Source organism: Biomphalaria glabrata, chromosome 16 (genome assembly GCF_947242115.1).
Source record: "Biomphalaria glabrata chromosome 16, xgBioGlab47.1, whole genome shotgun sequence".
Lineage (NCBI taxonomy): Eukaryota > Metazoa > Mollusca > Gastropoda > Planorbidae > Biomphalaria > Biomphalaria glabrata.
In genome coordinates, this window is record NC_074726.1 from 13,582,104 (window position 1) to 13,597,608 (window position 15,505).

The 15,505-nt window shown below is 35.9% G+C and overlaps 1 protein-coding gene across 3 annotated transcripts in view; it reads left to right on the forward strand.

Annotated features, from left to right (window-relative positions):
- Positions 1-14,755, forward strand: part of LOC106066512 (uncharacterized) — a 39,057-nt gene extending 24,302 nt beyond the window's left edge. For 2 of the 3 annotated variants that reach the window (XM_056014015.1, XM_056014016.1), the window contains exons 9-17: positions 721-855; positions 5,701-5,767; positions 6,130-6,198; positions 7,093-7,167; positions 7,281-7,361; positions 8,168-8,263; positions 8,943-9,014; positions 11,111-11,152; positions 11,501-14,755. In XM_056014015.1, coding sequence (XP_055869990.1) covers positions 721-855; positions 5,701-5,767; positions 6,130-6,198; positions 7,093-7,167; positions 7,281-7,361; positions 8,168-8,263; positions 8,943-9,014; positions 11,111-11,152; positions 11,501-11,503 — 640 coding nt within the window. In that variant the 3' untranslated portion in view covers positions 11,504-14,755. The remainder of the gene's footprint in view (positions 1-720; positions 856-5,700; positions 5,768-6,129; positions 6,199-7,092; positions 7,168-7,280; positions 7,362-8,167; positions 8,264-8,942; positions 9,015-11,110; positions 11,153-11,500) is intronic. The other variant, XM_056014017.1, reaches the window with a different exon arrangement.
- Positions 14,756-15,505: the final 750 nt, after the last annotated feature.

Consider the following 15,505-nt stretch of genomic DNA (forward strand, 5'->3'; position numbering starts at 1 on the left):
CATTTTTGTTTCAAAGCTTCTATCAACTCACTCTGTCTGGTAACATGTTTGTACATGTTATTTCTCCCTCACCGATTCTCAGATAAAGTTGAAACTTTGTACAATTATTCATTGGCAGAGACAAGACGTGAATAAAAACAAATTAACCATTTAATTACTGGTACATAATTATTTTGTGTGATACCAGCAAGTGAAATTAATCCTTCAGTATTTACCCATACGGCAAAATATGTAGGGTTTAGTTCCCTAAGATAATTGCTCCCTTTATTTCTCCCACACATCTCGGATCAAGTTAAAACTTTAAACAATTAATTCATTTTACCTAACCAAACATAACCAATTAGTCAATAACTTATTTGTAATTAATTATTTTGTTTAATATCGAAAAGGGAAAACGCTTCTACATTATTCAGATATAGATGTAAGTGCGGAGTAATTCCCCTTAGATAAGTTTTTCAAAAGGACTTTTATATTTTGCTTGTTTTCAGTTATTTATTTAAAATTCTCTTTCATTACACAAGAAACATTTTTTAAATTCTAAACTATAACACTTCCATTTTATTGTACGTTCTCCAACTGTAATGTTCAAACATTAATTGATGTAAAGTAATGTAGAACGACTTATCCCTAGTTGTAAACTGTGAGTGTGGTACAAACATCAGCTGAGCAATTTTTATGGGAACAAAAATTGTTCAATACATTTTTATTTATGCCATTTAGGAGAAACGACGGGAACGCGAGAGATAACAGTCCAGCTCCTTATACAGTCGCCGCAATATCAGGTCTACCGGCCACAAGGCCATCTTATGACTTAACCGGGAACATGACATCAGAATACCAGTACAGCGGGATAAGGTAAATTACGACTTAACTTGGTCGTCAGAGATTTTCACGACAAACTAAACAATGTCAAGGGCGCTCAATGAACTTCAAAAATGACCAACTAAATAAAACCTAGAAACAGAAGAGCTTAAAAACTTGGGATTCTGCAGTGGTGCACAAAGATTATCATGAAACTTTTAAAAAACACAGCCTTTAGTTTGTACACCGGATACGCCAAAAAGCTTTGCTATTTATAGGTTTGCAGCCATGTATGAAAATCTCCAATATCTAGATCTGGGGTTGGGGAAGGAGAAAAGCTTGTGAAATGACAAAAAGTAGCTTGAAATTTTGTTGAATTCTTTCTGATACATCTTTTTGTAAAAATGTTTCACTGACTGATTGATTGTTTTAAACAAAAAAAAAAAATTAACACGTAGCACTTCTAATAGCGTGAAGTTCGTATTCACATTTCTCTTTGCGATGTCTTTAAATATTTTTACAAGCCTATATCAACAAACTCCGGTAAAAGGTGTGTAGATGTAATGTTATTACTGCCCATGGGCGTAGCCAGGATTTTTTTTCGGGGAGGGTTTTTGGGGGGGGGATTTCAAATCCCCCCCCCCCCCCGCAAAAAAAAATATGTGTGTGTGTGTGTGTGTATATAATTAATCTTTATTACATTCTGACCCTTTCGGAAGACGTTTATTGTTTATTGTAGACTCCCCGCCGTTGCTAGCAAGGGGGTCTGGGGGAGTTCGCAGCGCTCCCCCAGCGCGGGGCGAAGCCCCGCCGCCGAACACTATTTCTGGTATTGAAAGCCAACAAAATGCATATTCTGAGGTATCTACAGTGAATTATCTTGCTATTAAAAAGTATTATTTCAAAAACCTAATGTGCTATTCTTACTGACTTAGACCCTCTCGCGCCGTTCGACGCATTTTCCGGCAAGCTGTTTACGCAACTCTTATTTTGCGTAATTCATTTTGTCGGAAAACATGTCCCGCAAAACCTCATGCGACGCTCTGTCACAACCTTACTAAGGATTCGACTCTCAGTTCGGCATATGATTTCTTTGATTTAGACCCGATCTCTATGACTGACTCCTAAAATCTGTCTTAGCCATCTTTGTTGAGACACATTTAATGATTTTCAATTTCGGCAGAAGACTATTCACACTTAATTAATGGAGCCCAAGCCACTGGTAGAAATTTGTAACCTTTCTTGACTACGCTCTAGGAATTACATGCCTGTATTTCTCTTAGATTTTATATGGAAAAGGAAAGTTTTTTCGTGAAATCATCTGTTGAGGGGTTTTAAACTAAAAAATCTCTGAGTTTTTTTTTTTGTTTTGTTTTTAATTCAAAACCCCATTTAGCTACGATCAAAGAATTTGGTGACTGTAGTTTGCTTTAAAATAATATTGAAGAGAGAGGTTTTCAACTCTAAACGCTCTGTAGGGGAATTTTAAACTCAAAACCATCTGGAGGGGTTTTAAACTTTAAAGAAAAAGCCATCTGGAGGAGGGGGATTTAAACTCAAAACCCCTTTGGCTACGCTCATAGATTTTATAGTGTGTAATTTGCTTTTTTTTTTATATTGAAGAGGTACTTTTTAGCTTCAAACCCCAACTGGAAGGGGGAGGGGGGTTAAACTCAAAACCCCTTTGGCTACGCTCATAGAATTTTGAGTGTGTAATTTGCTTTTTTTTATATTGAAGATGGGGTTGTCGTAAATTTTGGATGGGGTTTTAAAATCAAAATCTTCCTCAACTGTGCTGTTGGAATTTGGGGATTGTTGTTTGCATTTTTTTGTGTTTTGTTTTATAGAAGAGGGGGATTTAACTGCAAAAACCTCTGGTAGGGGCTTTAAAATTCAAAACCCCCTGTAGGGGGTTTTAAACTCAAAGCCCCATGGTAGAGGGATTTGTATCTCAAAACCCCCTGATAGGGGTTTTTAAAATCTCAAAACCCCCTGGTAGGGGGATTTAAACTCAAAACCCCCTGTAGGGGGTTTGAAACTCAAAGCCCCCTGGTAGAGGGATTTGTATCTCAAAACCCCCTGATAGGGGTTTTTAAAATCTCAAAACCCCCTGGTAGGGGGATTTAAACTCAAAACCCCCTGGTAGAGGGTTTTTAACTCAAAACTGCCTCGGCTGTGCTGTGGTAAGTGATGATTTAGTATTAAAATCTCACCTAAAATAAACAAAATGAAAGCAAAAATCAGTCACTTAATTCCGTCCCTCCCCCCTGCGGGGGGGGGGGGGGATTTCATTTCGGGGGGGGGGGGGTTTGAACCCCAAGAACCCCCCCCCCTGGCTACGCCCATGTTACTGCCAGACCCATTCTCGGATCAAACTGAAACTTTGCACAATTATTCATTGACATACACAAGGCATGAATAAAAAAGTTACCAATTAGACAATTAATTACTGGTAATTCATTGTTTTGTTTAATAGCAACAAGAGAAACTAAAACTTCAGTATTCACAAATATGTGTTGGGTTTAGTCCCCTTATATAGATGTAAACGCTATTTCTCCCTCACGCAATCTCCGATCAAGTTAATACTTTAAACAATTATTTATTGTACCTAACAAAACAAGAATCAACAAACAGAAGTACTCATTCAGTCAATTAATTATTTTGTTTGATATTGACTACGGGAAATAGTTTTAAGGACTGAGCTTTGTTGTTGTTTTTTTTTAAGGGATTTTTTTATATTTTGCTTTTTTCTTGCTATCTATTGGTGATTCACACGCTAAACGTTTATCCCAGAATGCTCTTTGTTTACACTTGATTTTAAAGATCACTCTCTTATTCCTGCGGATAGTCACCCCACGAAACAAAACAAGAGGGGAGGGGGAACAAGTATTCACCGGTCACTACGGGTCCTGGTCGTGCGGTTTGCGCGCTGGACTGTCGTTTGGATTTATCAAACACTGCCCGCTTCCATCCCCGTTTGTCCTTCAACTCTGAAGGATCATATGAAACATGTAAACATTTTACAAACACTGAATAGCAGCGCCAGACTTAACCATTGTGACCAAGAAGTCATGGAAAGAGAACAAGTAATCTACTATGTCACTAAATAGCAGGGCCGGACTTAACTATTGTGGGGCCCTATGCGTAACGTATTTCGCGAGACCAAGTTTGGTTAGGGAAGCAGTTAATAAATGAAATTTAAGAGTTTGTATTAAAAAATAAATTCGTCTATGCATTTTATTTATTCTTTTCTACTTACAGAACTACTTTATGAGCCTTGCGTGTTGCAAAGTCATACAGTATATCATAATAATTCTGTTTCCTACATAGATCACGCTCAATAGCAAGAATTACCAAATGTTTTAATCTATCTTGTTGACCTCAAGTAATTCTTCATTAGTTTGAGGCGCGAGAAGCTTCTTTCACCAGATTACACAATTACGGCTTATGCATAATGCCGTTTTTTCTTATCTCGCGTAGGATTGGCGTTTTCCATATTGAATGAATGACAATGACAATTTTTATCTATGTATTTCAGGAGATTTGTATGTGTTTTCTAAAGATTTTAAGAATTTCCGGATATTTTCAGGACTTTTTGGTATATTTTGCAATTTCAGGGATTATACAATGGTTTAACTGCGATCACCTAAGGCCGGCTCTGCAAAATAGCGGCGTATGCTACGCCGCCGGTCGACTAGTATATACATAATTCTCTTCATGGCTCAACAGTTTAGACATCAAGAAGTAATGGAAAGATCACTCTTTTATTTCTGCAAGTCGAAACTTTAGCGGCGAAAAAAAAGGCGGGGGGGGGGGGCGGGCGAGAGCAAGTAATCTACTCTGTATTCACCCGTCACTAAATAGCAGGGCTGGAATAACCATTGTGGGGTCATATGCGAAACGGATTTCGCAGGCCCAGTTTGGGTAAGGATACGGATAATAAGTGAAAATTTAGAGTTTGTATTATAAAATAAATTCTTCTTTGCATTTTATTCATTTCTTACTATGCACAGATTGCTTTACGAGCCTTGCGTGTAGCGAAGTCATACAGTATATCATAATAATGTTATTTCCTACATAGATCACGCTCAGTAGCAAAAATTACCGAATGTCTATATCTATCTTCGAGAATTGTTGACCTCAAGTAAATCTTCATTAGTTTGAGGCGCGAGAAGTTTCTTTCACCAGATTCCACAATTACGAGTATAGCATAATGCCGTGTTTTTTTTTTTTTTTGTCGCGCGTAGGGTTAGCGTTTTACATATTAAATTTGGTCTATATATTTCAGTAGATTTTTATGAGTTTTCAAAAGATTTTAATAATTTCCGGAGATTTCCAGGACTTTTTCCTATGTTTTTGCAAGTTCGGGAGATTTCCACGAGCTCCTGGTAAATCAGGAGACCGCGGGAAATCTGTTATAAGTTATAAAATAGTTTAATTTAATAATTTACACCTAGAATTAGCGCGGGTCCTATGAAAGTGCGGGGCCCACTGCGGTCGCATAGGTTGCAGTGGCCTTAGGTCGGCCCTGCAAAATAGCGGCGTTTGCTACGCCGTGGGTCTACTAGTTCTATATTACTTACGACCTAATTCGAATCAAGCATGGATATGACGTGACTGTTCGTTTTTGGTGATTGAAGTCCATTGACGCCATATTGACATATGGTTGCTGCCAACTAAAAAATGAAATTGCTTTGCGCTACAAAGGATATTTCTAAGAGCTTAGAAATGTAAGTCTGCAGTGCTAAAAAATGCACATAAATTTCCATGTCTTATAAAAATACTTCACTTATCAATATTTCTGTATTCTGTACACCGGTTACACCTAATAGCTTGCTATTTAAAAATTGGCCTCCATGTATGAAAATCTTCAATGTATACCAAATACTTTGGTTTCAGAAGTCCAGGAAATAATGGAGACATGAGAAGACAGAGCAGAGTTCGTGTAGCAGATGACATTGAAAATGTAAGAAACGTGTGCGTGTGTTTGTATGTAGCTGGATATATTTATACACAGCTGTGTATATGTGTACATTGAGTTATGATGATATTGTAAGACAGCAAACTTGGCAATACATTAGAACCGGAACATTTCAAAACTTAGTTGTTATTTTTTATAGGTAACAGATACCTAGAAGATATATGGAAAACTCAAGCTCAAAAGTCATCCCATTGGAACCTTTCTCTTTGAAATAATAAAAAATAACAATAACAAAAAATCCAGTTTGTCTGTGTGTGTGTGTTGAAATAATGTATATTTTAGTAGGAAAATCCACAAGTTACTTCCATTTATAATTTAGCCTACTGTTTTAAACTAAATATTGACAGACTCCAGATTATAACAGAAGAGATAGCCGAGCAGCCAGAGATTCTATTGATGGTGTTAACTTTAGAAAGGTCAGTCTATGTTAACTTTAGAAAGGTCAGTCTATGTTAACTTTAGAAAGGTCAGTCTATGTTAACTTTAGAAAGGTCAGTCTATGTTAACTTTAGAAAGGTCAGTCTATGTTAACTTTAGAAAGGTCAGTCTATGTTAACTTTAGAAAGGTCAGTCTATGTTAACTTTAGAAAGGTCAGTCTAATACTCGGAGATACAGAAGCTCAATTCTTTTTTTCAATACAAAATTATCTTTATTTGATTGAGTGCTAGGAAGTGATACGCATCCTTTACGAAGGAAAGTACAAAACTTGTACATCAAAACAAAACAAATTTACAAGCTGGTGGATGATACAAGTTTTGAGTGCTAGGGAAAATGTCAAAAAGCCCGCGGTGTATGAGTGCGCACCAGGCGCCCTAACAAAACCTTCCACTGGTAGAAACCTAACAAACTATGATGTTAGGGTTAGGACTTCCTTTAAAGCCTTGGCTCGTTTGCCCGGACTCTTGACATTCTAATGAAGCAAAATGTAACAAATTAATACATGATGAGTAAGTAATATTTCATATTTAATGCAAGAACAAAATTAGGACATTCATTTGGGGGTGCCCTTAAGTTGGGGCTCGGGGGGGGACTTTCAAATTTGAACCCCTCCACCAATCCTAGCTAACACTGTTTTTCATGCATGCCCATGACTTTCCCAGGTCTAAAAGGCCTAATTCATCTTGACTTGCTCGGAAGCAAAGGTTACACGTATAACACGACTTTTAAAAGGCAGCGTTAATGTTTACAAGTCCACATTCAAATACAGTTTGTTACCAATTATAAATGAAGTATGGAATGTTAAGACAATGCTGCTAATGTTAATTCTTACACTGCGGATGTTTCAAGTCACTTTCATTTGTATCAACAGAATTCAAATTTCAACATTCTACCACAACGACGTCGATCGTCTGCTACGGCAGACATGAGAAGCAATGTCACCTCGGTTTGTACAGAGAAGAAAGAGAATTATACGAATAAAAAGAATAAAATATTTCTAAAAAATATATATCTTTTAATTATACTTTTGATGTTTAAGGGATGTTTTTCCTTTCCCAGAATCCTTTGTTTGGTATACCGGAAAATCGATATCGCAGAAAGTCGTCAGTATTCTCAGAAATAGAAGACAATTATTCTAAGGTAGGCATGTGAACAAATGTAAAACATAAACTAGTAGATCTACGTCGATCAAGGCTGGTAGGGTGAAAGGTGAAAGTGGGGCCAAATGTGTATGATTGGCTGATGCGAGACATGCGCTGGAGTTATAAAATGCATTAACAGAGAGAACGGAATGCTAAATTGACCAACTTTTCTGATTCTTTTTATACTTAATGTACCATTCAGGCTCGAATTTTACTAAGTGGAGGCCCTGGGCTGGATAATTTAAGTTACCGAGGCCCCCATTACCAAATCGGTAAGAAATGCACTTAATACTACAATTACGTTTCAAATTTTTGAAGCAAGAGTTAAAGTAATTGTAAACTTACTTTTGGGGGTACTGTGGCCTAGTGGTTAATCTTGGCTTCCGAACCTTTGGTCCTTGGTTCGGATCTCGGTGAAGACTGGTATTTTGAATTTCGGGATTTTTTGGGCGCCCCTGAGTCCACCCAACTTTAATGGATACTCACCTTTAGTTGGTTATTGGTCGTTGTGCTTTTCACATGACACCCTGCTCTTAGCCGTTGACGAAAGAAACAGATGACCTTAGCAACATAGGCCCTATTAATTGCGATGGCAAGGTCTGAAAAGTGGAACTTTACTTACTAAACTTACTTTCATTTAATGTATTTTCATATATTTTATATGCATATGCAATATATATATATATATATATATATATATATATATAGGTTTGGAGTTTTCGCAGAGGTTCCTATAAAAAATTTAGTAACTGTATATTTTGCCTCCAAGATAATTCTTCGTGTTTACCTTTCTTTTTGCTCTAGTCTACAATGTACCAACCGGGCAAAAACACAGACTATCCAATAAGACCAGGAGCCAATGCTCGAGTTTTTGATTATTACAAGAGGAAAGATTCAGAGGTAGCACTACAAAATATTTAGAATGTTTCCTCTCAAATTGTAGTACTTTTAGCAAAAGTTCTTTAAAACATTTTTTTTTTAAACTTTGAACTTCATAAAGCAATAGGCCTAATAACCATATAACTCTTGTTTTTAAATATTCAAATTATTGCAACTCCAACAAAATAATTTAGTGTATCATATATGAAAAAGTTAATCAGAAGTTTGCTACACTAGGGTTGTGATGCCCAAAATGCGGCCCGCGGGCCACATACGGCCCGCAAAGTGGCTCCGTTCGCCAAGTCGAAACGTCGGCACAAAGTGTAGAAAATTACCATCCAAAAATAACCTCACAAAATAACTTGACACGAGTGTTAGAAATTAAAATGGCCCGCGACACGAGTGTTGGAAATTAAAATGGCCCGCGACAAAAGTGTTGGAAATTAAAATGGCTCGCGACACGAGAGTTGGAAATTAAAATGGCCGAGTAAGGTTGGGCATCACTGCTTTAGATGATTCATTAGACTCTATAAATGGATTAGTAACTAGCAAATAGTGAATCCACTGACATTTTCTTTTCATATTACAGAAACTATTTTGTATTTTTCTTTTGTACTTAATCATCAAAAAGTATAGCATGAATATTCTTTCACATTAGGCCTATTTGTTAAATACAATCATTTATTTTTTAACCCTCAAGGTGTTTCCATCAACCGGGAGACTAACTTCTCAAACAGAAATCTATGACTATGTCGATGCCAATAATCGAATGGTAGGTCCAAAAAAGTCTTTATGAGATAAAATATATTTACTGCTTGACTTATAATATGAAAAACACGTCACAACGTTCACCCATTGAAGTTTTTGGCTCAAAAGAGGTTCGGAAGATTATGTATAAAACTTAGAACTTTATAATAAATTTTGTTTTTTACTATACTATATTATTGTACTAGAAATATATTACCAGCGGCACGCGGGTCTTAATTTGCGTATTACTGTCGATATAGTCAATGAGAGTGCTTTGGAAACAATTAAACGAAAAAATAATGCTATAAGAAAGCGAATGCGTGAATTTAAAAAATAGTATGAATGGAGTTATCAAAATAGCTAATCGACCAACATCCATTTTTTTTATAAAAACATTTACTTTTAGGTCTACATATATTTAGATCTAGATCTAGAGTCTATATACTATTATCATATAAACATGATAAACATGGCCTAGATCCATAAAATAGGAATACTTTCATAGAGCTGGGCAACTTTTTTTTTTGCAGCCTATGCGACCACAGTGGGCCCCTCACTTTCATACGACTCGCGCTGATTCGAGTTGTAAATTATTAAATTAAACCATTTTATAACTTATAACAAATTTCCCACGGCCTCTTTCATTTACCAGGAGCTCCTGGAAATCTCCTGAAATTGAAAAATATACGAAAAGGTCCTGGTAATCTCCGGAAATTATTAAAATGTTTCAAAAACTCAAAAAATTCTCCTGAAATATGTTGACAAAAATTTTCATTTTGGAGTGTCATTCAATATGGAAAACGGCAATCCTACGCGCAATAAAAAAAAAAAAAAAAACGGCATTATGCTATACCCGTAATAGTGGAATCTGGTAAAAGAAATTTCTCCTCAAACTAATGAAGAATTACTTGAGGTCAACAATTCTCGAAGATAGATTATTATTATTATAGCTTTTATATAGCGCTACTTTCATGCTTATAGCATGCTCAGAGCGCTTTGGTCCAGTTTTATTTGTGGACCGGTGGGGGGGGGGGGTATCTAGGAGTTGGTTTTCTGTGCTGGTTTTAGGCGCTCAGTAAACACAACTCTGCACGAGACGGGTGTCGAACCTCGAGCCCCCTTCTAGGTAGCCAAGCCAAGCCAAGTTATATATAGATATAATAGATATAAACATTTGGTAATTCTTGCTATTGAGCGTGATCTATGTAGGAAATAGAATTTTTATGATATACTGTATGACTTCGCTACACTCATGGCTCGTAATGTAATTCTGTAGGTAGTAAAGAATGAATAAAATGCAAAGACGAATTTATTTTCTAATACAAACTCTTAATTTTCACTTATAATCCGTATCCCTACCTAAACTTGGCCCCACGAAATCCGCTTCGTATAGGGCCCAACAATGGTTAAATCCGGCCCTGCTATTTAGTGACGTGAATACATAGTAGATTACTTGTTCCCCTTCTTTTGTTTTTCGCGCTAAAGTTACGTGGGGTAACTCTAGTACGACTTGCAGAAATAAAAGAGTGATCTTTCCATGACTTCTTGGTCACAATAGTTAAGCCCGGCCCTGCTATTTAGTGACGGGTGAATACTACTTGTTCTCCCCCCCCCCCTTTTTTTTTTCGCCGCTAAAGTAGCGTACAGAAATGGTGATCTTTCCTTTACTTCTTGGTGTCAGGAATGGTTGAGCCATGAAGAGAATTATATATAAATATATATATATATATATATATATATATATATATATATATATATGATTCTCCCCTCCCCCGAATAATTCTTTTTCGAATTATTTTGACTGTCATGAACGCATATTGCGAAATATGGCTGGCTGGCTGCCTGGTCATGTGGCATGTGCTCGCACTGTTGTCTCGAAACCCTGCCCCTGCAATCCTGTGTGAGGTTTGGGTGAGAATGGTATTATCTTTATCTCCGAAACATGTACAACATACATACTATGAAAGGTCAGATTCCTTACCTGAGACCATGAGATTGACATGATTAAAATGCTTTATGTTTATATGCTTAGATACATTACATAAAAAGTATGGCATGTATATTACGCATCACGTATCATATATGTGGTGATTAGATTGATATATTTATCATTTCTAACAGTATGGTATTAGGAAACCGCAGCCGAATCCGTTGCAAAGATATGTAAGTCAATGTTTTTTTCAACGCGTCTTTTATGAAATAACTTTTTTAAATGTCATTTTAAATTAATTTAATTTTTAATAACTTTTTTTTTAAAAGAAGAAAATCCTTTTTACTTGAAAATATAATTAGGAATTTCGTCCCATCGCTACATTAGAATTATTTCTAAAATTGTCTCATGTAGAAACATTGTATAGGTCTATAGGTCTTTTTTTTTTTGTTTTTTGTTTTTTTAGTCTTTCTTTTCAAAGATAACTAATTTAAAAAAAAAATCATTGTATATCATTATTTCTTTTTTTTTTCAAACTTCTTTCGTATACAGACATAACATTCTTAAGTCTTTCATTTCAGTGAGTCGCTAATGGAAACACTTTCAGAAATTCAAAGAATCAAGGTTTTAAGTCTTTATCAAGTTATCTTAACACAGCTACAAACTTTGATGCCTAGAAAATACCTACAATGATTGAATACTACTACTACCATTCTGTTAAACCTAGAGAGAGAGAGAGAGTAACAACATGGCAATGAAGAAATTTGTGGACTTTACAAGGCACCCTACAACGTATAGTTTTATATCAGTGTCGTATAGTTTTATATCAGTGTCCTATAGAAATATGAGGCAATACACTGCCTTCAGGTATTTTCTTACATTCATTGTAAATAAACATCGGTCCATTTGATTACTTTTCCTGCCTATAGAATACATGTAATAAACATTAAAATATATATAGCTCAGTGCTTGCACATAGCTAATATGACGTTATTCAAATTTATTTAATGACAAATATAAGCAAGACTAGATACATGGGCGTTAGGGGGAAGCGTCGGGGTTCAAACCACCAAACCCCGAAATGAAATCCCCCCATCACTTGCCCCAGCGCAGCTATAGTGGGTTTTGAGTTTAAAATCCCCTCCATGGAGTTTTGAGTTAAAACCCTCCCTCTTCTATAAAAAAAAAATCAAACGACAAACACCAAATTCCATGAGCATTGCTAAGAAGGGTTTGAGTTTACCCCCCCCCCCCAAAAAAAAAATTGTTTTTACGATAATACTCCCTCTTGAAAATAAGACTAAAGCTGCTAAAGCATACAACAGTCACCAGATTAATCAATTTATTATTATTATAGCTTTTATGTAGCTCTACTTTCATGCTTATAGCATGCTCAGAGCGCTATAAACCAATCTCATTTGTGGGCAAGAGGGGGGAGGGGATATCTGGGAGAAGGTTTTCCGCGCTGCCTTTGGGCGCTCAGTAAACACAACTCTGCTCGAATCGGGTGTCGAACCTCGAGCCCCCTTCATAAGTAGCCAAGGCAAGCCAAGTTCAAGTGTTCTTAGCCTCTCGACCACGCTTTCTATGAACCATAGGGTTTTGGGTTTAAAACAAAAAAACAACCTTCCATCTGGTTTTCAAGCAAAAAAACTACCTCTTCATTATAAATTTAAAGCAAAATACAGTCACAAAATTCTATGAGCGTAGCAACCCCCCCCCCTCAAAATAGCTTTAAGTTTAAAACCCCCTCCAGATGGTTTTGACTTTAAAACCCCCCTACAGAGAGTTTTGAGGTTTAAAACCACTTCTTCAATTATATTCTAAAGCAAAATAAAGTCACCTAATTCTATAACCGTAGCTAAGGGGTTTTGATTTTGTTTAATAAAAAACATCAGATTTTTTTTTTGTTTAACCCCCCCCCCCCCTACAAATCGTTTTGACGATAAATTTCCCTCTTCAATATAAAATCTAAAGCAAACTACAGTCTAAAATCCCCTCCAGATGATTTTGACTTTAAAACCCCCCTACAGAGAGTTTTGAGGTTTAAAACCACTTCTTCAATATTATTCTAAAGCAAAATAAAGTCACCAAATTCTATAACCGTAGCTAAGGGGTTTTGATTTTGTTTAATAAAAAACATCAGATTTTTTTTTTGTTTAACCTCCCCCCCCCCAACTAATCGTTTTGACGATAAATTTCCCTCTTCGATATAAAATCTAAAGCAAACTACAGTCACCAAATTCCATGAGCGTAGCCAAGAAGTGTTACCGATTTCTATCAGTCGCTGTGTTCCATTAATAAAGTGCATTGTATAGAAGATTTGGTTTTTGAACACAATTTTTTAATAGCAGCATAAAAAGCTCAGGACTCCACTGGTGGAGCTCACAGCGCTCCCCCAAACCCCCTGTCTAGCATGGAGGGGGGTGTCTACTGTCATTTCACTAACTCCAGGAAAAATTATTCTAGGGTACACAGTCTTCCGAAAGAATGAAGGGTTGGAATATAACAAATATTAATTAAAGACATACATATATACATATATTTGGGAGGGGAATAATGGCTACGCCCATGAATAGATACAAGAAGTATTAAGGAGAAAATTTTATGTGTTGCATTTCTGGAAGTCTAATTAGCACACACAATAAAAGCTTTAGTGAAACCTACAATTCAAATTTCTATTCTCCGTCGAACTCTAGCTAAGATTTAATTTTGCTATAAAAATAAGTTAAAGGATTACATTTATTTCCCTGAATTGTAGAACTCGTTTATTTCTAATGATATTTTTTGCATCATTAAAGATTTCGTCTAATTGAAACAATGCCTGTAATGTATAAGATTCTGATAACCATTGTGTGGAGGCAGAATTTATTGTTCAGAATCGATTCTATTCTTTTTATATTTGATTCATAATTTAAAAGTTTTCTGAGTGTGTATGTGTGTGTTCAATTGTTACACTTGTTGAACTGATGTTTTTTTTTTTTTAATATTCGCAAATTACCCTGTAATTTAAAAAAAGTCGATTGTTATTGCCTCAACAAAAAATAATTAACAAATTGAAGAAACCTAGTAAATGCATAGCGTACGCTGTATAAATATTAATATAAAAATTATACAATATCTTGATGACTGTGCAAAATTTATTAGTTTTTTTTTTCATGTAATATAAATATTTGACCTAGTTTGTTTTTTTTCAACTGGAAACTAAAAGTCATGGAATAGATTACTTCTGTCATTTCCTGAAAAGGCCTCTCGAAATAAAAATCTGATCTTTTAGTTGCTCATTAATGACGATCACTCTTCATCAATCTTAACGCTATTGATGACATGAATGCTATTAAAAAAAAAGCAATGTGTGTTAAACATGTTCCTGGCCTTTTCCAGACACTGACAAGCGCTGGCGCTCTGACGTCTGCTATAGGCAAACAATTACCAAACGTTGATTCCTTATTGTTCTTGTCCTTACCCCAATTCTTTCTCCCCCTTGTTGTCCTAATTGGGCGCCTTCTATTGACCTGCTGAATGAATTCAATGGCCCCTGCTTTTCATATATATATGATATATATTATTTGAGGAACGCATATGATTAGAGTCCCTGGCAGCTGTAGGATAATGTTGGTTTATTTTGAGTCTCTTTCAATCACGTGAAATATATGGTCACTGTTGACAACTTTTCAGCCGTGAACTTTGTCCGATAAGAACAATTAGAAATAGACAATTTTTTTTTTTACTGTAAGAACTCGTTATTTAGTCAGTGAAATTTATTTACATTATATTACAAAATTGACACTATTATCTTTCATATTTTCTTAATAAAACAAAACAAAATAACAAAAGATTTTTTTAACTACTTTTGTCTATTTTTCAAGCATTGAATATTGCACTGAGCACCTAGGGATGCCGCAGACCAAACAAGATCACGTGATAAGACTTGAAAGGGGAAATAATATTACACTAGTTACAGATTTCCTCTGGAAACCTAAGAAGGACGGGGTTGAGTTGGTGGGACATTTTTTTTTAATGCCTTCTATTTCCGAACAATGATTTATCGGTAAGAAGATTACACAGAGAGTTTGTGTCATCACATAAACTCGTGCGTCCCGCCGAAGGATCCACCCATTATTCAGAATTGCAAATAGGTTTACTTTAGGCAGTGCTAAAAAGGTGCCGGTACTCAATAATAAATTTCGTAACTTTTAACTACTAATAAATTAATATAAAAAACACGTTAAAATACAAGAAAAGTAATAAATTTTCCCCACATAGATAAAGGTGCCGGTACGCCGTATCGGTGCGTACCGTCACCAAAAAACAACAACACTGGGTTTAGATATTTTCAGCAAGAATATCAAAAGCTATGAACTACCAGCTACCAATAACCACAACTCCCTCCCTACTAAATGGTCATTTAAAGAAAGATTGACTGCGATGACACATATAACACAATGCGCAAGTTTCTGCATGTCGACTGTCTGAATTCGGCTAACGTTAATATTTTGTGATTTTCTACATGTAGACAAGGAGATTTCTGGCAACATTGGGGTCCTAGTGAATGATGACTATATACGGATTGGGTTGAATGAGAG